The 15,631-nt window shown below is 40.0% G+C and overlaps 2 protein-coding genes across 4 annotated transcripts in view; one reads left to right on the top strand and one right to left on the bottom strand.

Moving 5' to 3' along the window:
• Window positions 1-481: 481 nt before the first annotated feature.
• On the bottom strand, window positions 482-6,110 carry LOC130180905 (ubiquitin-like protein 7). Of its 3 annotated transcripts, none has more exons than XM_056394592.1 (11): window positions 5,961-6,110; window positions 5,405-5,585; window positions 5,069-5,188; window positions 4,842-4,927; window positions 3,313-3,397; window positions 3,163-3,220; window positions 2,909-3,042; window positions 2,570-2,619; window positions 2,290-2,466; window positions 2,012-2,125; window positions 482-871 (listed from the first exon to the last, which is right to left on the bottom strand). In XM_056394592.1, exons 2-11 carry the CDS (start codon window positions 5,577-5,579, stop codon window positions 731-733), a joined length of 1,140 nt encoding a protein of 379 aa, XP_056250567.1. In that variant the 5' UTR covers window positions 5,580-5,585; window positions 5,961-6,110; the 3' UTR covers window positions 482-730. The 3 variants fall into 3 exon arrangements, with proteins under 3 accessions (XP_056250567.1, XP_056250653.1, XP_056250732.1); XM_056394678.1 differs by having other exon boundaries at window positions 5,405-5,588; window positions 5,961-6,039; XM_056394757.1 differs by lacking the exon at window positions 5,961-6,110 and having other exon boundaries at window positions 5,405-5,603.
• A 643-nt stretch (window positions 6,111-6,753) lies between these two features.
• Window positions 6,754-15,631, top strand: part of cd276 (CD276 molecule) — a 64,692-nt gene continuing 55,814 nt past the window's right edge. Inside the window, exons 1-2 of the mRNA XM_056394878.1 lie at window positions 6,754-7,025; window positions 12,585-12,680. Coding sequence (XP_056250853.1) covers window positions 12,635-12,680 — 46 coding nt within the window. The 5' untranslated portion in view covers window positions 6,754-7,025; window positions 12,585-12,634. The remainder of the gene's footprint in view (window positions 7,026-12,584; window positions 12,681-15,631) is intronic.

The raw sequence follows: 15,631 nt of genomic DNA, 5'->3' as shown, positions 1-15,631 counted from the left end.
AAGGCTGAGGGGAAAAAAAAGTTGGAGGGGGGGCTCCGATAATGGTAGCGATGCTTCGACAAGCACAGCGACATCTCAGAGATTGTTAATAAACCTATCAATTTATCCGTGCAACTTTCATTTTTATGTTACTGGCTGTCTAAGCATATTGTCCTGTTTGAAAAATGAAATTACTAAACTGCAATTAAAGCAACTGTTTATGAAACACAGTTTAACAAAGAGCAGATTAAGAGCTGAATTTTAAATTTAGGGTAGGAAGAAAAAGCCAATAAACAAGCAGTATGTGTGCTAGGATGACCGGTGAGTCAGTCATGTCTGGGTAGAAATAAATTACAGCATTGCCATCTAGTGTACAAATGGTGGAACTGCATAGGCTGCGGGAAGACGATGTAAATACAGTAGATAATTTAGACTGCCTAGACCAGTGTAATACATTTATAGTCAAAGCCACCAGCTACATAACAGGAACACCGACTGATGATTTGAGAGGTTAGCATGATTAAATTTATTATAAGTCTCGTCACATCCATAAGAAAAAGCTGTCACGACCTTTGAGGAGCTCAGTTGAAAAGGTGATGTATGTACTGTATATTAAAAGGTTAATTGGGTAATAATAGAAAAATGTACATATTGTATGTCTAAAGCCATAATTTATCATTTCTGGACAACAGCTTTACAGGCTTTCTCCTGCTCTCTCCTCTATAAAAGCCTCTGTCCGTTGGGTATGAGCTCAAAGTCCCGGGCCTCCAGCAAATATGAGCTCGAGGGCAGCCTGGATGTCACCATCTGTGGCCTGCAGCGCCCTGAGCATCAGCTCCTCATCCTGGATCCCCATGTCCCGAAGCTGCTGCATCTGGGACTGCCAGCGGCCCTGACAAAACAAAAACACATAAAAAGAATAATGTTTTATCCACACCACCCAGACCACCCAGTCTAAACCGCTTTGCAGCTGAAGTGTGTACCTTCCACTGACACCACAAAAAAGTACAATTCTTTTAAAATAGGCCAAGTACACATATCAGGGGGCAGCAATGTTTTATATTTTTTGGAGAGCAGCAGCTTCCTCCAGGTAACCATGAATCATGATCTGTGTATGGCAGACCTGTGAACAGAGATGTTAACCAGCTCCAATGATTCCTTTAAGTCTTTGATCTTACTCTGAGGTTATTTGTTACATTACTGATCATTCTGCATTTTGCTTTTGTAGTCATCTTGGAGTAAGCTGGATGCACACATATAAGGAGAGTAGCCACAGAAATAATAATGCCCATTTATAGACAGTTTGTCTGACTGTGAACTGATGACTACTTACTCTTTGAGATGACTCTGTAACCCTTTCAGTTTCATGCAAGTCAACACAACAAAGTTTTATCTCACAAGCCTTTATTTTGACTTAACCACACGAAGCTTAACATGAAGCGATTCTGGAGTCTGAAGGCTTTACTGCATCTGACACTTTCCATATAGAGGGGAAAAAGTGTTCTTCAGTGATTGAGGTTTAGCACTGTATCAAAGTGTTCTAATATATCTTGGACTAGCTCAACTTTGCAATGAGGATATGGGCATAAAAATGTATTTCAATCAGTTTTCAACTTTTTTCCCAAAAAATGTTGGTACTAGTAAGTCAAAGTAGCTCTAACCCACACCTACAATCTTGTTTCATTGACCTGACTCCAGGTTTGATAACTCCTGACTCCAAGCTTTTTTGTTTTGGTTAACTTTTGTTAATGCCACTATCCGAGGGGTTCCCATATTTTCTCCTGCCTACACTGTGAATGTTTGAAATGTTTTCAAAAAAAAGAACAATACAATGATTTGTGTGTTATTAGTTATTAGTTAGTTTGTTCATAATTGTAACTTGGATGAAGATGTGACCATACTTTAGGACAGATTTATACATAAATGGAGGTAATTCCAAAGGGTTCATTTACATTTTCTTGCCACTGTATTTATAAAAACATTTCCCCCATGAACAGAATATGGGGAGAAGTCAGCAGGTTCTTAGTCTCACCTGTAGGGCAGACATGTTGGTGGCTTGAAGAGCTTGCTGTAGAGCCTGGCTGAAGAGATCGTTACTGACTGGGGTCCCTGCTGGCATGGGAGCTACACCACTGGAGGGGTCAGACTAAATAAAAAAAAATAAATAAATACATGTATTCATCTGCACGAAGGTGGCCAGGTTTTGTTGCAGAGATCATATTTCAGAAAAATATGAATTGTCATCAGTTCAGTGGTTTGAATAAAAATAATGGGTCCGTATATCTTCTTCAAAATGTAAATAAATCTCACCTGGCTTGCTGTTGTGGGAGTGACTGCACTGCTGTCAGGAGTGCTAGCGAGGGCCAAAGCTGTTGCCAGCTCACTCTGTGTTATTGGTCGAGGGCCTGTCGCTCCACTGTGGCTCAGAGACACTGGTCGTATTCCTGCTGAGCCCCCTGCTCTGTTGGAGGGTCCTGCTGGGCTCCCCTGTTACATACATTCAGACGCACAGGAATACATTAAGGTCCTCAGCATTATCAGTTGTCCTGAACATGATATCTGATGTTGAGCACGAATCAGAGTCACTCACAGATTGGAAATCTTCCTCGTCATCAGACATGCCCTCAAACATGAAGCCGCCTGCCAAAAAATTAGTTGTGTATTTTTAACAAAAAACTGATTCATAAAAATGCATCAAAAACAATATAAAAAGGAAAGACATGAACCATAATGTATGTCGGTAAAAAACTGCAGCATACAAAATACTATTTTATGTTCAAAGTGCATATGTATGCTCTATTTTAAAAGTCCAGTAGTGGTCTTTTGCATTTTATCAAAACATTAAACTATCGTTTTGCCTCAGTTCAGTTGTTTCAATATTTGGAGCCTGTCAAGAGTGGCTCCTTATTACTATTAGTGATTGACTTACCAGGCATATCACTGTAGGAACTGGAAGAGACGTTGCGAGAGGAGCTGGCACTGGACTGAGCGGGCATACTGCCTGCCACAGAGTGTAGCACCAGAATGATGGCGTTGACAAGGGCTGGGTGTGTACTGATTAATCTATTAAACAGACAGAAAGAGTAGAGATTTGAATTTAAATGACCTTCCACTTGTGTGCCTGTACTCACTTTTTATGTGTCACATCAGAGCCAATAAAAAGCTCTGACAAGCCACACTTACACATCCAGCATGTTGGGGTCTGTGAACTGCACAAAAAGATCTTTGTCTTGGAGCACACCTGAACGGATTAAACGGAAATGTTACCATTTACATATTTGCATGGTACAATGAGATGGCATGATTATGTTTATAAAACCGAGAAGGTCTTACCTAGGGCAACTGGATCTGACCTGAGCCCTGGTGTAGCCACAATGATCTGATCCAGGGACTCTTTATTTGTAAGCATTTTATATACCTAAGAGTGAGGAAAAGACAATAAGTGCCATTTGTAAATGTGGTAGCAGCAGAAGAAGAAGCAGAAATAGTATCATTCATGTACTCAATGTAAATTATGCAGGAATTATATGTAGGTTAACTGTAGAGAAAAACCTGCATTCTTATGTAGATGAGTACTAATTTATCCATAGACAACGGTTTGCATTGCAGTGGATGGAGAAAACCAAGTGATCTGAAAGCTTGTCAGATAGCATGAGAAGCAACAACTGGAACCACTTCACCACCGAAAAACATTTTAAATCATAATACAGCTCTCAAACAATATTTTAACCATCAACAACATAGTAAATCACTGGTGTATTCCCATGGTTGGTTCTCCTGTTAGTTTCCAGTACTTTTGCTCTATCATTCCATGATAAAAATACACTACAGATACTGTAGTCTGTTGTTAGTTCTGTGGTTAAAAAGTTTATTCGAGTGCTGTGTTGTGATGTAAAATGTTTGTCAGCTGACCCGATCTGCTGCTGTTATCTCCATCAACAGCATCAGTCATCTGTGCCAACATCCTTTAAGCTGTATCAATACAAGTGAGTAGCAAAAACTAATTTAATGTAAGAAAAATATGCCCATTCCTAACTGAACTATTCCTTTATCACTCAAGCCAACATGCTGGCATTCTAAAACTGTTTGTGTCTGATGTTTTACAGTAAGCCATGGAAAGCTGCCATCCTATAATAGCTAAACCCGATCCTGTTGACGATAATCTTTGGCCAGCTCCTAGCTGCCCAAGGTCCTGCTCACACTAAAATGCAGCTTGGGTGATCCAATCAGAATTAAACAGCTGTGAACACAGGTGTGGCTACACCTAAAGGACAGTGTAAGAAAATCCAATTACTCAAGCCAAATAGTTTCCAAGTCAAGGATGCATATGTCCAAAAATTTGTGAAATGCAAACACCCAAACGCATTCCTGCATTCTACAGTGAAGGACAACCTAATTCACTTTTTACTGTGTGTAAGGCATGGGAAAGTTCCCAAACACTGATGGATGCAGTTTATTGCCTGTGCCAAATAACTTGGTCAAGGTTTGGAGCAAGGAAGGGATAAACTCCACATCCCCACCGACCAAATCTAGATATTTCTGGATACAAGATGATAAATCTAGACAATCCCTAAACCTAGGCCCTCCACTTGTAACGGAAGGTGGAGATATTATGCTAAAGAGTGTCCACAAATCTTGGCACTTGGAGAGAAATCACATGACCAGTGGATGGAGGACCAAACATTGTGCTTCTTGACATTGACTAAAATGAATTAAATAGTTTACATAAGGATTGGTTAAAACAAAAATACCTAAGTAGATCAAATGGCACATTATATACACTCTTTCTAGCTTTGGAAGAAGAATATTTTGCAGGGGTTGTCACTATGGGCCCTGCTATGCTCAATGTGTCTTCTACTCACCGAGTCTCTGTAGGCAGAGTTGAGAGAGTGAAGAGCAGCATGAAACACCCTGAACTCCCTGGCTGCAGTTGCTCTATTCACAGGCTCTAAAGAAGAAACACACACACACCATGTGGTTCAGACTTTCACTTTCACTAACAGTACAACTTAAACACAAAATCAATGCTTTAATGACAAGCAAACACACACATATGCACGCACGCACTCACACACGTACACACACAAACCTGGACTGCTCTCTGGCTCTGGCCAAGTCTTTTTGAGGATGTGTAAGGTGGATCCTGGTTGAATCCCACAGGCATCCAGTGTTAGATCATCTTTAAGTTTCCGCCCACAGTGGACCAACTCTGATATGCAACATAAACACAAACAGAACATTTTAAGTGTAAGTAACAATAGCACATAGACAGAAAAGCAACACACAGCTGTTATTTACTTTGAAGAATTAACCAAACAGATTGCAAGACACAGAAGTGGAATATTTTTGCGAGTGGAGCACACAAACACAGACACATTTCATTCACACCATTTTATTATGCTCAAATGCCACAGCTGTAACAAACCTATTAGTTCAGGGTCTGGGATGTTGTCTGGGAGCTGAGCTGCTACAAGTTGTTTTAAGGTGGCGACTCTGTATCCTCCAGGTGGAACATCCCCTGGCATCATCTCTGGGAAGTGGAAGATGGATTTTGGCTGATCCACCAGCTTCAAAGACAGGTGCCAGTCTGCAGAAGTCATCTCTTTCTCCTCATACAAAAGGAACACAGCCTTAACATGGGGGCATGGACGATAATGACACGAGCTAGCTTGAGTTTATCAGCAATTACTGATGTGAAGTCAGCTTAAAGTTAAATATTATAATTTCTCTATTTTAGACGATGGACTCGGGACAGGGCATATCATTAGCTTAATTTTTTAAAACCTTTTTGGGGGGTTGTGTTAGCAATCCCGGTTAGCTGCGTAGCGTTTGCTATAGCAGTGTGCCGGTTTGCTAATTTAAACGTGAACTGTCGGTACAGTATGACTGGTTTAAACAACACTCCCTTGATAACATTAATATAAAATTCACACAGTAACGCCACGACAACTGTACACTGTGTAAAAGAACTGCACACTCACCCTTTTATTGTTGACAGTCAATGCACTTCCTGGTTTTGGTCACGTGGTCAATGTTACGTTTACTTCCACTGGCCAAACAAAGGAGACTTTACTACTGTGTCCTCTCACTGTCCCTCTCACCACTGGCAAACTATAGAAGTCTTTCCTTCACACACACGGCTCAAGACTAAGAAAAAAAAGTATTAGAACAATTTAAACCACTGTCTAAACATGACAGTATAAATGTCTACATCACTATACTGTGCCTATAGCCTACATTTCTTTTGTTTTGAGAGTAAAGTATCTACCTACTTTTCCCCTTTACTTAAACGACACCACAATGTTCCCAATTGATTTTCCTGCTGCATACTCAGGATTTTCCAACGTTGTGTAATGATTTGGACAAATGTGACTCCAGACAGAAGTTTTACGGTCTGTGTGTATCACAAGTTATCCACAACGACCACCCGTATAACGAAAAGTGGAATTTTTCAGATGAATTTCTGCGTACAATATATAAACTATACGTCAAAAGACTACAAATCCATGCTATTATAATACAACACCATGATGTAAAAAATAGTAATAAAAATAAAGAAAATATATCAGTGATACCTTTGAGGATCATATGATAAATAAAGAAAACATTTGGATATAAAGACAAAACCGTGATTTCGGGGTGTCCATATATAGGCAGTATCACTCCAAACGTGCATTTATCATACAGTATAGTGTATTATAAGAAAGCGAGGTGGAAACCGGTGAGTTAACAAATGGTTAACTCGGGGGTCGGGACTGTGGAGACTCTTTCCCCCCTCGGGATGACATCACTGCTGGACAAAGCAGCAAGGAGTGGTTTCTGTGAAGAGAACCGTCCCAAATCAATGAATCACTCTGAAAAAATACCCTGCACTTTTATCCACCGTCAAAACAAGCTGTTATCGAGTCGGCAGCAGTTTTGTTGTGTTTTACTGAGAGAGGAATGAACTACTCTGGAAAATAACATCGGCTGTGCTGAGCAGAGAAAGAGTCACTGCCGCTGGATGGTTGGTGGTTTTTTTCTTAAAGTTTCGCCGTCCTAACATGGTAAGCCCAAAGAAACTGTTTTTGAAAGCATAGAAAGGTTATTACACGTAGACTAACGGAAAAAGATATCTGTAAAGTTGGGTTATTTTCAAAGACGAGCAACAGCTGGGGAGGAGAACCCCATGAACTCAGGGCAGGATTACTGGTCCACATATAGTTGGCTCTATTCACTGGCTGGGTGCCGTAGGCTATCTGGTAGGTTATATTGTAGTTTTAAATCAAGACAGATGCTAGCTAAGCTATACAGTATACTGTTTCACAAATGGAGCTAGTCACATTTATGAATGAAATGGACTGCGCCCCCAGTTGACAAAAAGTGAACACTGCATCACTGCATTTAATCAGTGTAACAGTGTAACTTCCATAACTCAAAATGGGGACATTACCTTTATTGGCGAGTGACGCACTTTATCCACAGTCTTCCATTGAGATGATAAGAAAGTCGTTTTAAAAAAATACTCACCCAATGGTATGAATTAAATCATACACATAAAGCAAAGTAGCAGTAAAGTCTGCCCTGTATGCATTTATGTTCTTAGTCACAGTGGTTCCCAGCCTTCAAGACCCAACAAGGGGTCACAGGATTAATCTCAGGGGTCAATATATGCTTATTTCTTCAGACTTTAATCTATTTTATGTTATGAATTACTGGAAATATTACCTCTAAAAATTGTTATTCAAATAAACCAATGGGGGGAAATCTGTCTTTGGCTTAACTGGTCACAGTGAGAAGACATCTGCAACCAGTGAGGAGTTTGCAAGTCGACATTCCTTAGTTTTTTAAGAGGTCGCAAGCAAAAAAGTTTGAGAACCACTGGGACAGGAGCTACTGTGCTTTACAATGCAGTGAGGATGTAGCCTGTGCTCATGCTGCCCTTATCACATGATAGTGCAGCTGCTGGCAGGTACAGCATCCTGTGGGATGTAAGAGGATGTAGCATTTACCATTCTGACAACTTGTATGGAAAACGATCACCGATACAGCAGAGAGATAATAATGTTATCTGACAATGTATGAGGTGCTCAGCTTCAGTTTTTGCCAGGGATGTGATTGCAGTTTGTGACAGTAGACGGTTCGTACCATTATTTCATATTCGTATTATTGCACAGAGAGGTAGAGTATGTCAAGTTGCCATAAGATAAAGGTTACACTAAAGTGGCTGCTGTGGCTTAATATAAGGAGTATGTTGGCAAATCCTTCACAGTGCAAACTGATCCTATACACTTTTCTGGTCTTGAGAAGACACATCTGCCTTATAGTTGTCACTGCTTCACCAGCTAATTACCTGGTGGATAAAACATATACAGCCTAGTGCTGCCTTGTCTTGCCTATTATTGGATTACTGTATGCAGGCCTTTGTGAACTGTAAATTAAAGTTTCCATAGTTTTAATGAAAGTTGGCAAGAAATACTTCCGTACAACTTGTCAGCCATAAAGCTTTCTTGAAGTTTATAGAGCTCTTCTTTCCTCAGTTTGACAAGGTAATGTACTGTTTGACTAAGTAATGTGCTAAATGACGTGTGGGCACATTTCCTCTCATGAAAGAGGGCTTGGTAAATTTTACCCACTGCTGCCATATGGATTTGAAAGGCTCACTTTCATCCCATGATCCAGTTTACCCTTTGATGGGACTGGTGCCATCCAGGTTGGAAATGTCCCTATCATTAAGGGCTGAATGGTTCCCAGTGGTTTGAGAAGCTTGGCAATGATGCCAGCCATATGTCAATGAGACATCCGAGCCCAGAAGGTCAGTTATATTCATTATATTAATTGTGTTTAAGAACAGCCTTGTCATACAGAAAAGGATTGGACTCAAGAGCAGTAAAAAGACAAACTGCTAGAGAACCACTGTCACAGATTTCTCAACTGTACAGTACAATGGTGCAATGACCACAGCAACATTGTAAATCTTAATGGTCTATGATACCTCGAGAATCACTTCTCTTTCCTTTGACCTCAGTAAAAAGCTTAATAATCCTTAGCGCAGTGTCAAAATGAAATACAATGGTGATTAAGGCTCAAAAGCTGACAACCAATCTGAAAGAAATTCAAGATATTCAGACTGTCAAACAGTCTTTCAGTGACTGTTTCTTTTTCATTTTAATGGTCTTCATTTTAGAGAGCAGTATTATTAATTAATTCCATGATTGAAACGTGAATAAAGAACTGGCAATACTTTTGATTCATTGGTGTAATCTAGTGATGGATATCATAGCTTTTTTCTTTTCTTTTTAAATACAGCCTTCTACACTAAAAATTTATTGTACCATTATATTCTTCAGGTTGTGACTTGCAAGCGCAGTAAGCCTGTTTTGATCTTTGCCATTGAACTGTATTGTTAAAGTTAGATCGTAAAATGAAAGGAAGAAAAAAGCATGTACATCCTGGCACCCTGGTCGGTAAAGTACTTGAGTCGTTCAATAAAAAAAACTCTTTGATGGCTTCTGGGTGTCTGGACAACACAGCAACACAGACACAGAGTCAGACTGTGGTTTGGTGTGTTGGCATAGTTCGGTTCATGCTATCCTTAGGAAAATTTACAGATATATTTAAGGAGAGGATGGCTGTGATATGTGTCTGGTTTTGTGTCCATTGGGTATTTATTCACTTTTTTGAATGTCTGTGCATATTCTCTGCCTCTGTGGGTAAATATGGAGGAAGATTCAGATAGTGTTACCAGCGTCTTGAGCTGGTCTCTGGCAGGCTTATGCCTTCTGAAAAGTCCAGAGCGCTGTTATGGAAACTTTGTGATGAAGCTGCACTCCTGCCCACATCCTCTCTGCTGAAGCCATAAATGGAGCCTCATGGAAAACGTTCTGGTTAAGTCACGAGGTGGAGCTACAGCTGACAGCAATATTGAAATGATTCATAGTACCAAAACACCACAACTGATCTGGTTGCTCTTAATTTGTATGTAAGTCAGAAAACACATTATGCTGAACTTGCAGTTGATTTGTACAGACATTTTTCTGCTCAGCCATAAGGTTTCATCAGTGTTGTGGAGTGGTGGGAGTTAGCCAACGTTCAGCCACACCTTGAAGTTCAAAGCTGCAAAGCATCCACAGTGTTGACTGTAAACCCTGGTTAACTCCCCACAGCTCATGTGATAAAAAGTGGAAAATACTTTTTTCTCTCTGATTCAGTAGGGAATGAATGTAAAAAAGAAAGATTGTATATTACAGTGCAGACATAGAAAACTGAGTTACCTCTCACACACGTCACACTCGGTGTGTAAGTATTGCCAGTCCGGTGTGTTATTTTTTCCCCATCTTCTCTTTCTTTATGGAGACAAACCCTATTTAAAAAGAAGAAGTACTGTGTGAGGACTTACGTTTCACAGAGGTCAAAATGGAAAGTTATGCTTCCAAAATCAACCAGATTAACCGGACATACCACAACTGTCTGATCGTTCAGCTACACTAGCCTTTGCAAAATGGGGGCAGAAGAGAAATAATTGTGTTTTTGAAGCGTTACTGTGGATGTAGAGTTTGTTTTTTTTTTAAATGTTCTAAAAACACTAGTGTGGACAGAAAACATTTTCACACAGTGGATTTTATTTTCATATTTATTGAATATCTTATTACCTGGTTGAGTGACTATCACAAATACCAGGTTTTTGTAAAACTAACATGTATTCCACCGGTTCCATCCATATTTAACAGCCACCTGGAGGATCTGTGTGCCACTGTGCCAGTTTATACCAACCAGCAGTATAAGTAGCTGTTACTTCCAGTTTCTGATGTGTGGTGTTGATTTTTAATGTCAGCCTAAAAATACAGTCTGTTTCCCTTTGCTTGTTAATTGTCCTGTTCCATAAAAAGCACTAGTTGGTGTTGGCCCCTGTGTGATGGATTTGAAAATGTCTAAGTTTGGTGACTCCCAGTGGAAGTATAAAAAAATTTGCTCTGACACACACACCTGATCTGACCTGGGGACACTGATGTGAATGAGCTGAAAAGCAATCCAGCATTGCTTCAACAAAAACTTGTGCAGAATATGATACGATTCACATAGAAATTCCACACATAGCAGCTTTTATCAGCTTTTATCAGAGCTTTTATCAGAAACCTGCCTTTACAGGAAAAGAAGAGTAGAGAGAACAGGGGCCGAAAGGAGGACTTGGATAACTCACCATGAGGAAATGAGCATAAAGAAACACAGAAGAAGCCCCGGTTCCTTTATGGGCTAAGAAACATAATCACATCAACTTTTCTTTTTTTTTTATTTAAAGATATAGCTCATGCAAAAACGTCTGTTTGAAACATATAACAGCAACATAACATATAGCTATATATTGATACACAACACAGAATAAAGATATGTGGCGAATATATCCAATGACTTCAATCACTGTAGAATCTTTCTTGGGTTATTAATTTCATTAATTAGAATTACCCCATTTGCTTATTCAAAATGCTAAGTAAGCTATGTCTGTTTTATAATGGAAAACTCTTCCTGCTCTCTTCCTTTCTTTGTTTTCGTCTTCCTCATTTTTCTTTTTGGACTCACACACTTGCAAATAGTACATTCTGTTTATCCACCTATGTATAATATGTCTCTCTAACTTTGAGATGTTCCCATTCCCCAAATCACGATATTAGTTTGTATTATTTTATTTTTATTTTTTAAATAATGTTGTTTCTGAGTTTGTTTCCGTATTATTTGCATTGAGAAGCCTATGAAGAAAACTTAGATATAGATATAAGAGATATATAGAGAGATATATAGAGTTAGGTAATCCATTACAGTGAATATATTTTGTTTTGTTTCTTTATCAGTTTAATTCTGCAAGCAACCGAATAGCTTTGCATTCATCCCTGTAGAAATGCAACAAGCAAACAAGGACCTGTGACATAGTAAATTTTAAAGCACTGTACACAAAGAGAGTTGGTTTTCAGTAGCCAAGTGTTTTTACACTGTTGATATACCCAATTATTTATAATCAGTGATTGTAAAACAATGACTTCATATCAATGGAGAAAAACAAGTGTGCTTCAGTATTAACCAACATACAAATTCAAGTTTTTCTCTCGGCAAATACAGATTCAAATAGTGTTCTCCACTAATCTCTCTAAGATAAATATCTCATAAATATTTCATGCATGGTAGAGTGGAAGTAGACAGGGAGGGGATGGTTTTGTCTGTCTCGACTCACTCCTTGAGTAGTGTTTTCCCTCTGGAAAGCAGAGAGAATGACTTGGCTGTTTCCTTTCAATTTAGAAGTCCCCATTTGTCATCAAAGGTCCACTCCCTCTGAAAGACAAAGCCTTGAGCAGGCCGGAGAAAAGGATGAAATCGTCACCTAGGAATAATTCTAGACTATGAAATAGCCTATAATTCATGATATATGTTGGAGTGTCTCATTGTGTCAGACTCCACCCACCTGACATACCATGCGAGCTAAAACATACAGACATATAAGACACCCCTCCCTTTTACTGTCACTTCCTAATCACCCTTTTATCCACCACACATCTTTTTATTCTGCTGTACTGTTGTGTTCTGTGTTATTACCACCTCCATCCTCCTCAGATGTCTGTGTTTTTTTCCCCCTGCAGCGCTGTGTCTGAAGAAGTTGACCTGCGGTTTGAATCCACCCTGGAACATCATGCTGTCCCTCCTGCTGTCCGCAATGCTAGCCGTCCAAGCTATGGGTGGGTGTCGCCTCTGCCCATGCCCTGCCATTAGATCCTAGTCACCGCGGTGGGAAATACCGCTGCCTGTTAAACAATACACCCTGCAGGGCCTATTAGTGTTCACCCTTCAAAGGCTTCACTGGGCAAAACAACAGTTCAAATGAGGCTGCTCCCAAAAATAATGTGCCAGAAGTTATAAACTCTCTCTGTTTAAACTCTCATCCATCTAGATGAGTTGACAAAGAACATATTCTTATTTATACAGACATCCTGCCTGAGGGAGAAAAAATACATTTTTCACAATTATTCCTTTAACTTTAAGTTTTTACAGCATTACAACTCAATGATATGGGAGTATTTTTTAGATTCCCCTCATAATTCAGCTTGTAAAACAGAATAGCTTTGACCTTTTCCAGACAGGTGAGGAGTAGGAGTAGAGAGCTCGGGGCTAGGGTGAGGCCCTCGGTGAAAAGTGTTAGAAGTGCAGTTTTTCTGCTGTGACTCAGGGAGTGTGTTGCAGGAGTCATCCTCTTATATTTATAACACTGGGAAGCAGAGTTGTGGTTGATGTTGCAATTGAGGATTCATAAGTCATGCACTCAAAAGTTTTACTTCAGTAGAAATGGTGCTTGAAGAAAAACTTGTGTCATCATAAAAAAGAAACAAATAGTCTGGGCTGGCTCTGATAACATCTCACGATGCAGTAAATAAAAAAAGGGAATTGAGCATGTCAAAAGAGACATCAACACTGCATATATTTTAATACCACCCTTTTCCCAGTCGGTTTGGGGCTGACACATAATGTAAATTAAACTCTCACAGTGGGTGATATTCCTTTATATTAATGTATAGCCTGAAGAAGGAGGAAGGTTTCTTCTGTATGCCAAAAGCAAAATGGTAAAACATAGGCTCAGCATACTTTGGCAAACCCACAAAGTTCTCAAAGAACTTTTATCATCCAAAACACCATCATTTAAAAAGAGCTATTTTTGCCTTTTCTACTCTCTGGTTGAGTTGACACGACCTCCTATCGGCCATCAGTGGCACATTTCAATCTTGACTCAGTGGACTTAAGTGTCTTCAGTGGTTCATTAGGGACCTATTCTCTCCCAGCACAAATGGGCCTGCGGCCTGCTCATTACTGGCTGTGTGGCATCCACTGCCGAACTCGCTCCTCTCACCGGGAGGGAGGAGGAGGAGGAGGTGTCGGGGACTGATGGAGCTCTTTAACTCACGGGTAATGGGCTATTGTAGCTCACACAATGATTCAGTTTCTCTCTGCTAACTGGAGCACTAAGTGAATTAGTTGGAGTCTAGTTTGATGCTGTAGTCTGCACATGTAACACTGCATGATGATACAAAAACACTGCATGCTCTGCAGAGTTTATTTAATGTAATTCAATGTTAGTAACTTCATGTGCGACACCAGCTTTAAAGATTGTTTCAGGTGCATCTCACAACAAAACACAAGTTCAATCTTATTTAACTTTTCATTTTATTGGGTGCAGTGTTTTTTTTTTTATTGTAGGCTGTCAAATGAATGCACAGTGTTTCTATTTTCCTTTATAAGTATAGGACGGTAGTAATTAGCCGGGTAACAGGTAATTAAAGGTCAGCTTAATTTTATTTATAAACAGCAATGTTTTGCTTTTATTGGCCACACAAACAGAGAAACTACTGACATGTGTAGCTGTATGAGCAGCTGCGTGTGTGTATGTGTGTGTGTGTGTGTGTGTGTGTGTGTGTGTGTGTGTGTGTGTGTGTGTGTGTATGTATGAGAGTGCATGTCTGGGTTGATATGATCCAAGGTCTCTTAGGTCTCCAGGTCCCTCGCTGGGATTACTGGCTGTAATCTTCCTTGTATTCAGCCGTGTCATTGCTCGATAACTCCAGCAAGTGTCTATATCAGTAGACACGATTACACTTTGTGGTCTCTGCCAAAACACTTCCTATTGTGAGAACACTATTTGTGGAAGAAAAACACAAGGACAGCACATGACAACACTGTCATCCTGTCGCAGTAACATTGTCTCTGTAGCTCCCAGCTGTAAACTGACTCAGGAGTCAGATGATGGATCATTCTCGGAGAAACCTCTCCCTGATGTTACACATCCAGCACTGCACAGCTGTTGTGTCACTGCAGCCGTGAAGACACTTGCCTACAAGGGGATGTCGTTTTTGTGCTTAGATACACTATTGAGTAGAAGTGTGGAAATTTACGACTCCAACCCACTGTGGCTTTGCCCCTCGACCCTACTGGTTGGTTATAATAGCTTAGGTTTATTTCTATCATACTCATTATAAACTGCTGTGGTTATAAATGTCAGCAAAATGCATAAAATATCAATGTATGTATAGTAATGACTGAGCCACAACAGCGGTACAGTAACATCCTTGGCTCACTCCAGCACAGCATACAGCAGTGTCAGCCAGTGGCAGAGCTAACAGGAGGCTGTCTAGCTAATTGCTTGTTGTTGTCAAACTCTCTGTTCAGTTAGCATAGCCACTGGCTGCCAGAGCTCGCCGTGTGCAGCTCTTAGCACCCAAACAATGAAAGTGAATTGTATTCATGCAAATACAAAAATGGAAAGCTGACCTGATTTCACTGTCAGTGATGGGAGCTGTAAGGTAATTCAAAATAATTAGCATAATTGGATAGATTGCATCTAGCTTAGTAGTCGGCAGGCACACATTATGGCAGGGCCCCGGAGCGTGAAAATAGCCTGCTCATGCCTGCATCTCTGGTGTACTTTTTAAAGGTCTGCTAACTATGAATGCCCTCTTCCTGTCCTCCTTTTCTCTTCACAGCAATTGATTCTGCAGTGAGGGGACACTTTAGCCTGTGCAGAAATTCAATTTAGGGTTATTACCCCGTATCAGTGATGTTCTTGCTAATTTGATTGCGTCCAGTGAAGTATCCTTTTAAAAACAATCGAGGACAGGCTCAACAAAGATTGGTTTTGCCGCAA

Source organism: Seriola aureovittata, chromosome 1 (assembly GCF_021018895.1).
Source record: "Seriola aureovittata isolate HTS-2021-v1 ecotype China chromosome 1, ASM2101889v1, whole genome shotgun sequence".
NCBI classification, from domain to species: domain Eukaryota; kingdom Metazoa; phylum Chordata; class Actinopteri; order Carangiformes; family Carangidae; genus Seriola; species Seriola aureovittata.
Note: the sequence above shows the minus strand (reverse complement) of the source record. Positions and strands in the feature narration are given on the sequence as shown.

Bases quoted from the DNA above. Each gene is read 5' to 3' on its own strand.
- LOC130180905 (XM_056394592.1), bottom strand. From the start codon at position 5,579: ATGACTTCTGCAGACTGGCACCTGTCTTTGAAGCTGGTGGATCAGCCA. The intron at 4,928-5,068 runs GTTTGTGTGTGT...TTTCTTCTTTAG, and splicing joins AGAGCCAGAGAGCAGTCCAG to AGCCTGTGAATAGAGCAACT. The intron at 3,043-3,162 runs GTAAGTGTGGCT...TCTGTTTAATAG, and splicing joins GACCCCAACATGCTGGATGT to ATTAATCAGTACACACCCAG.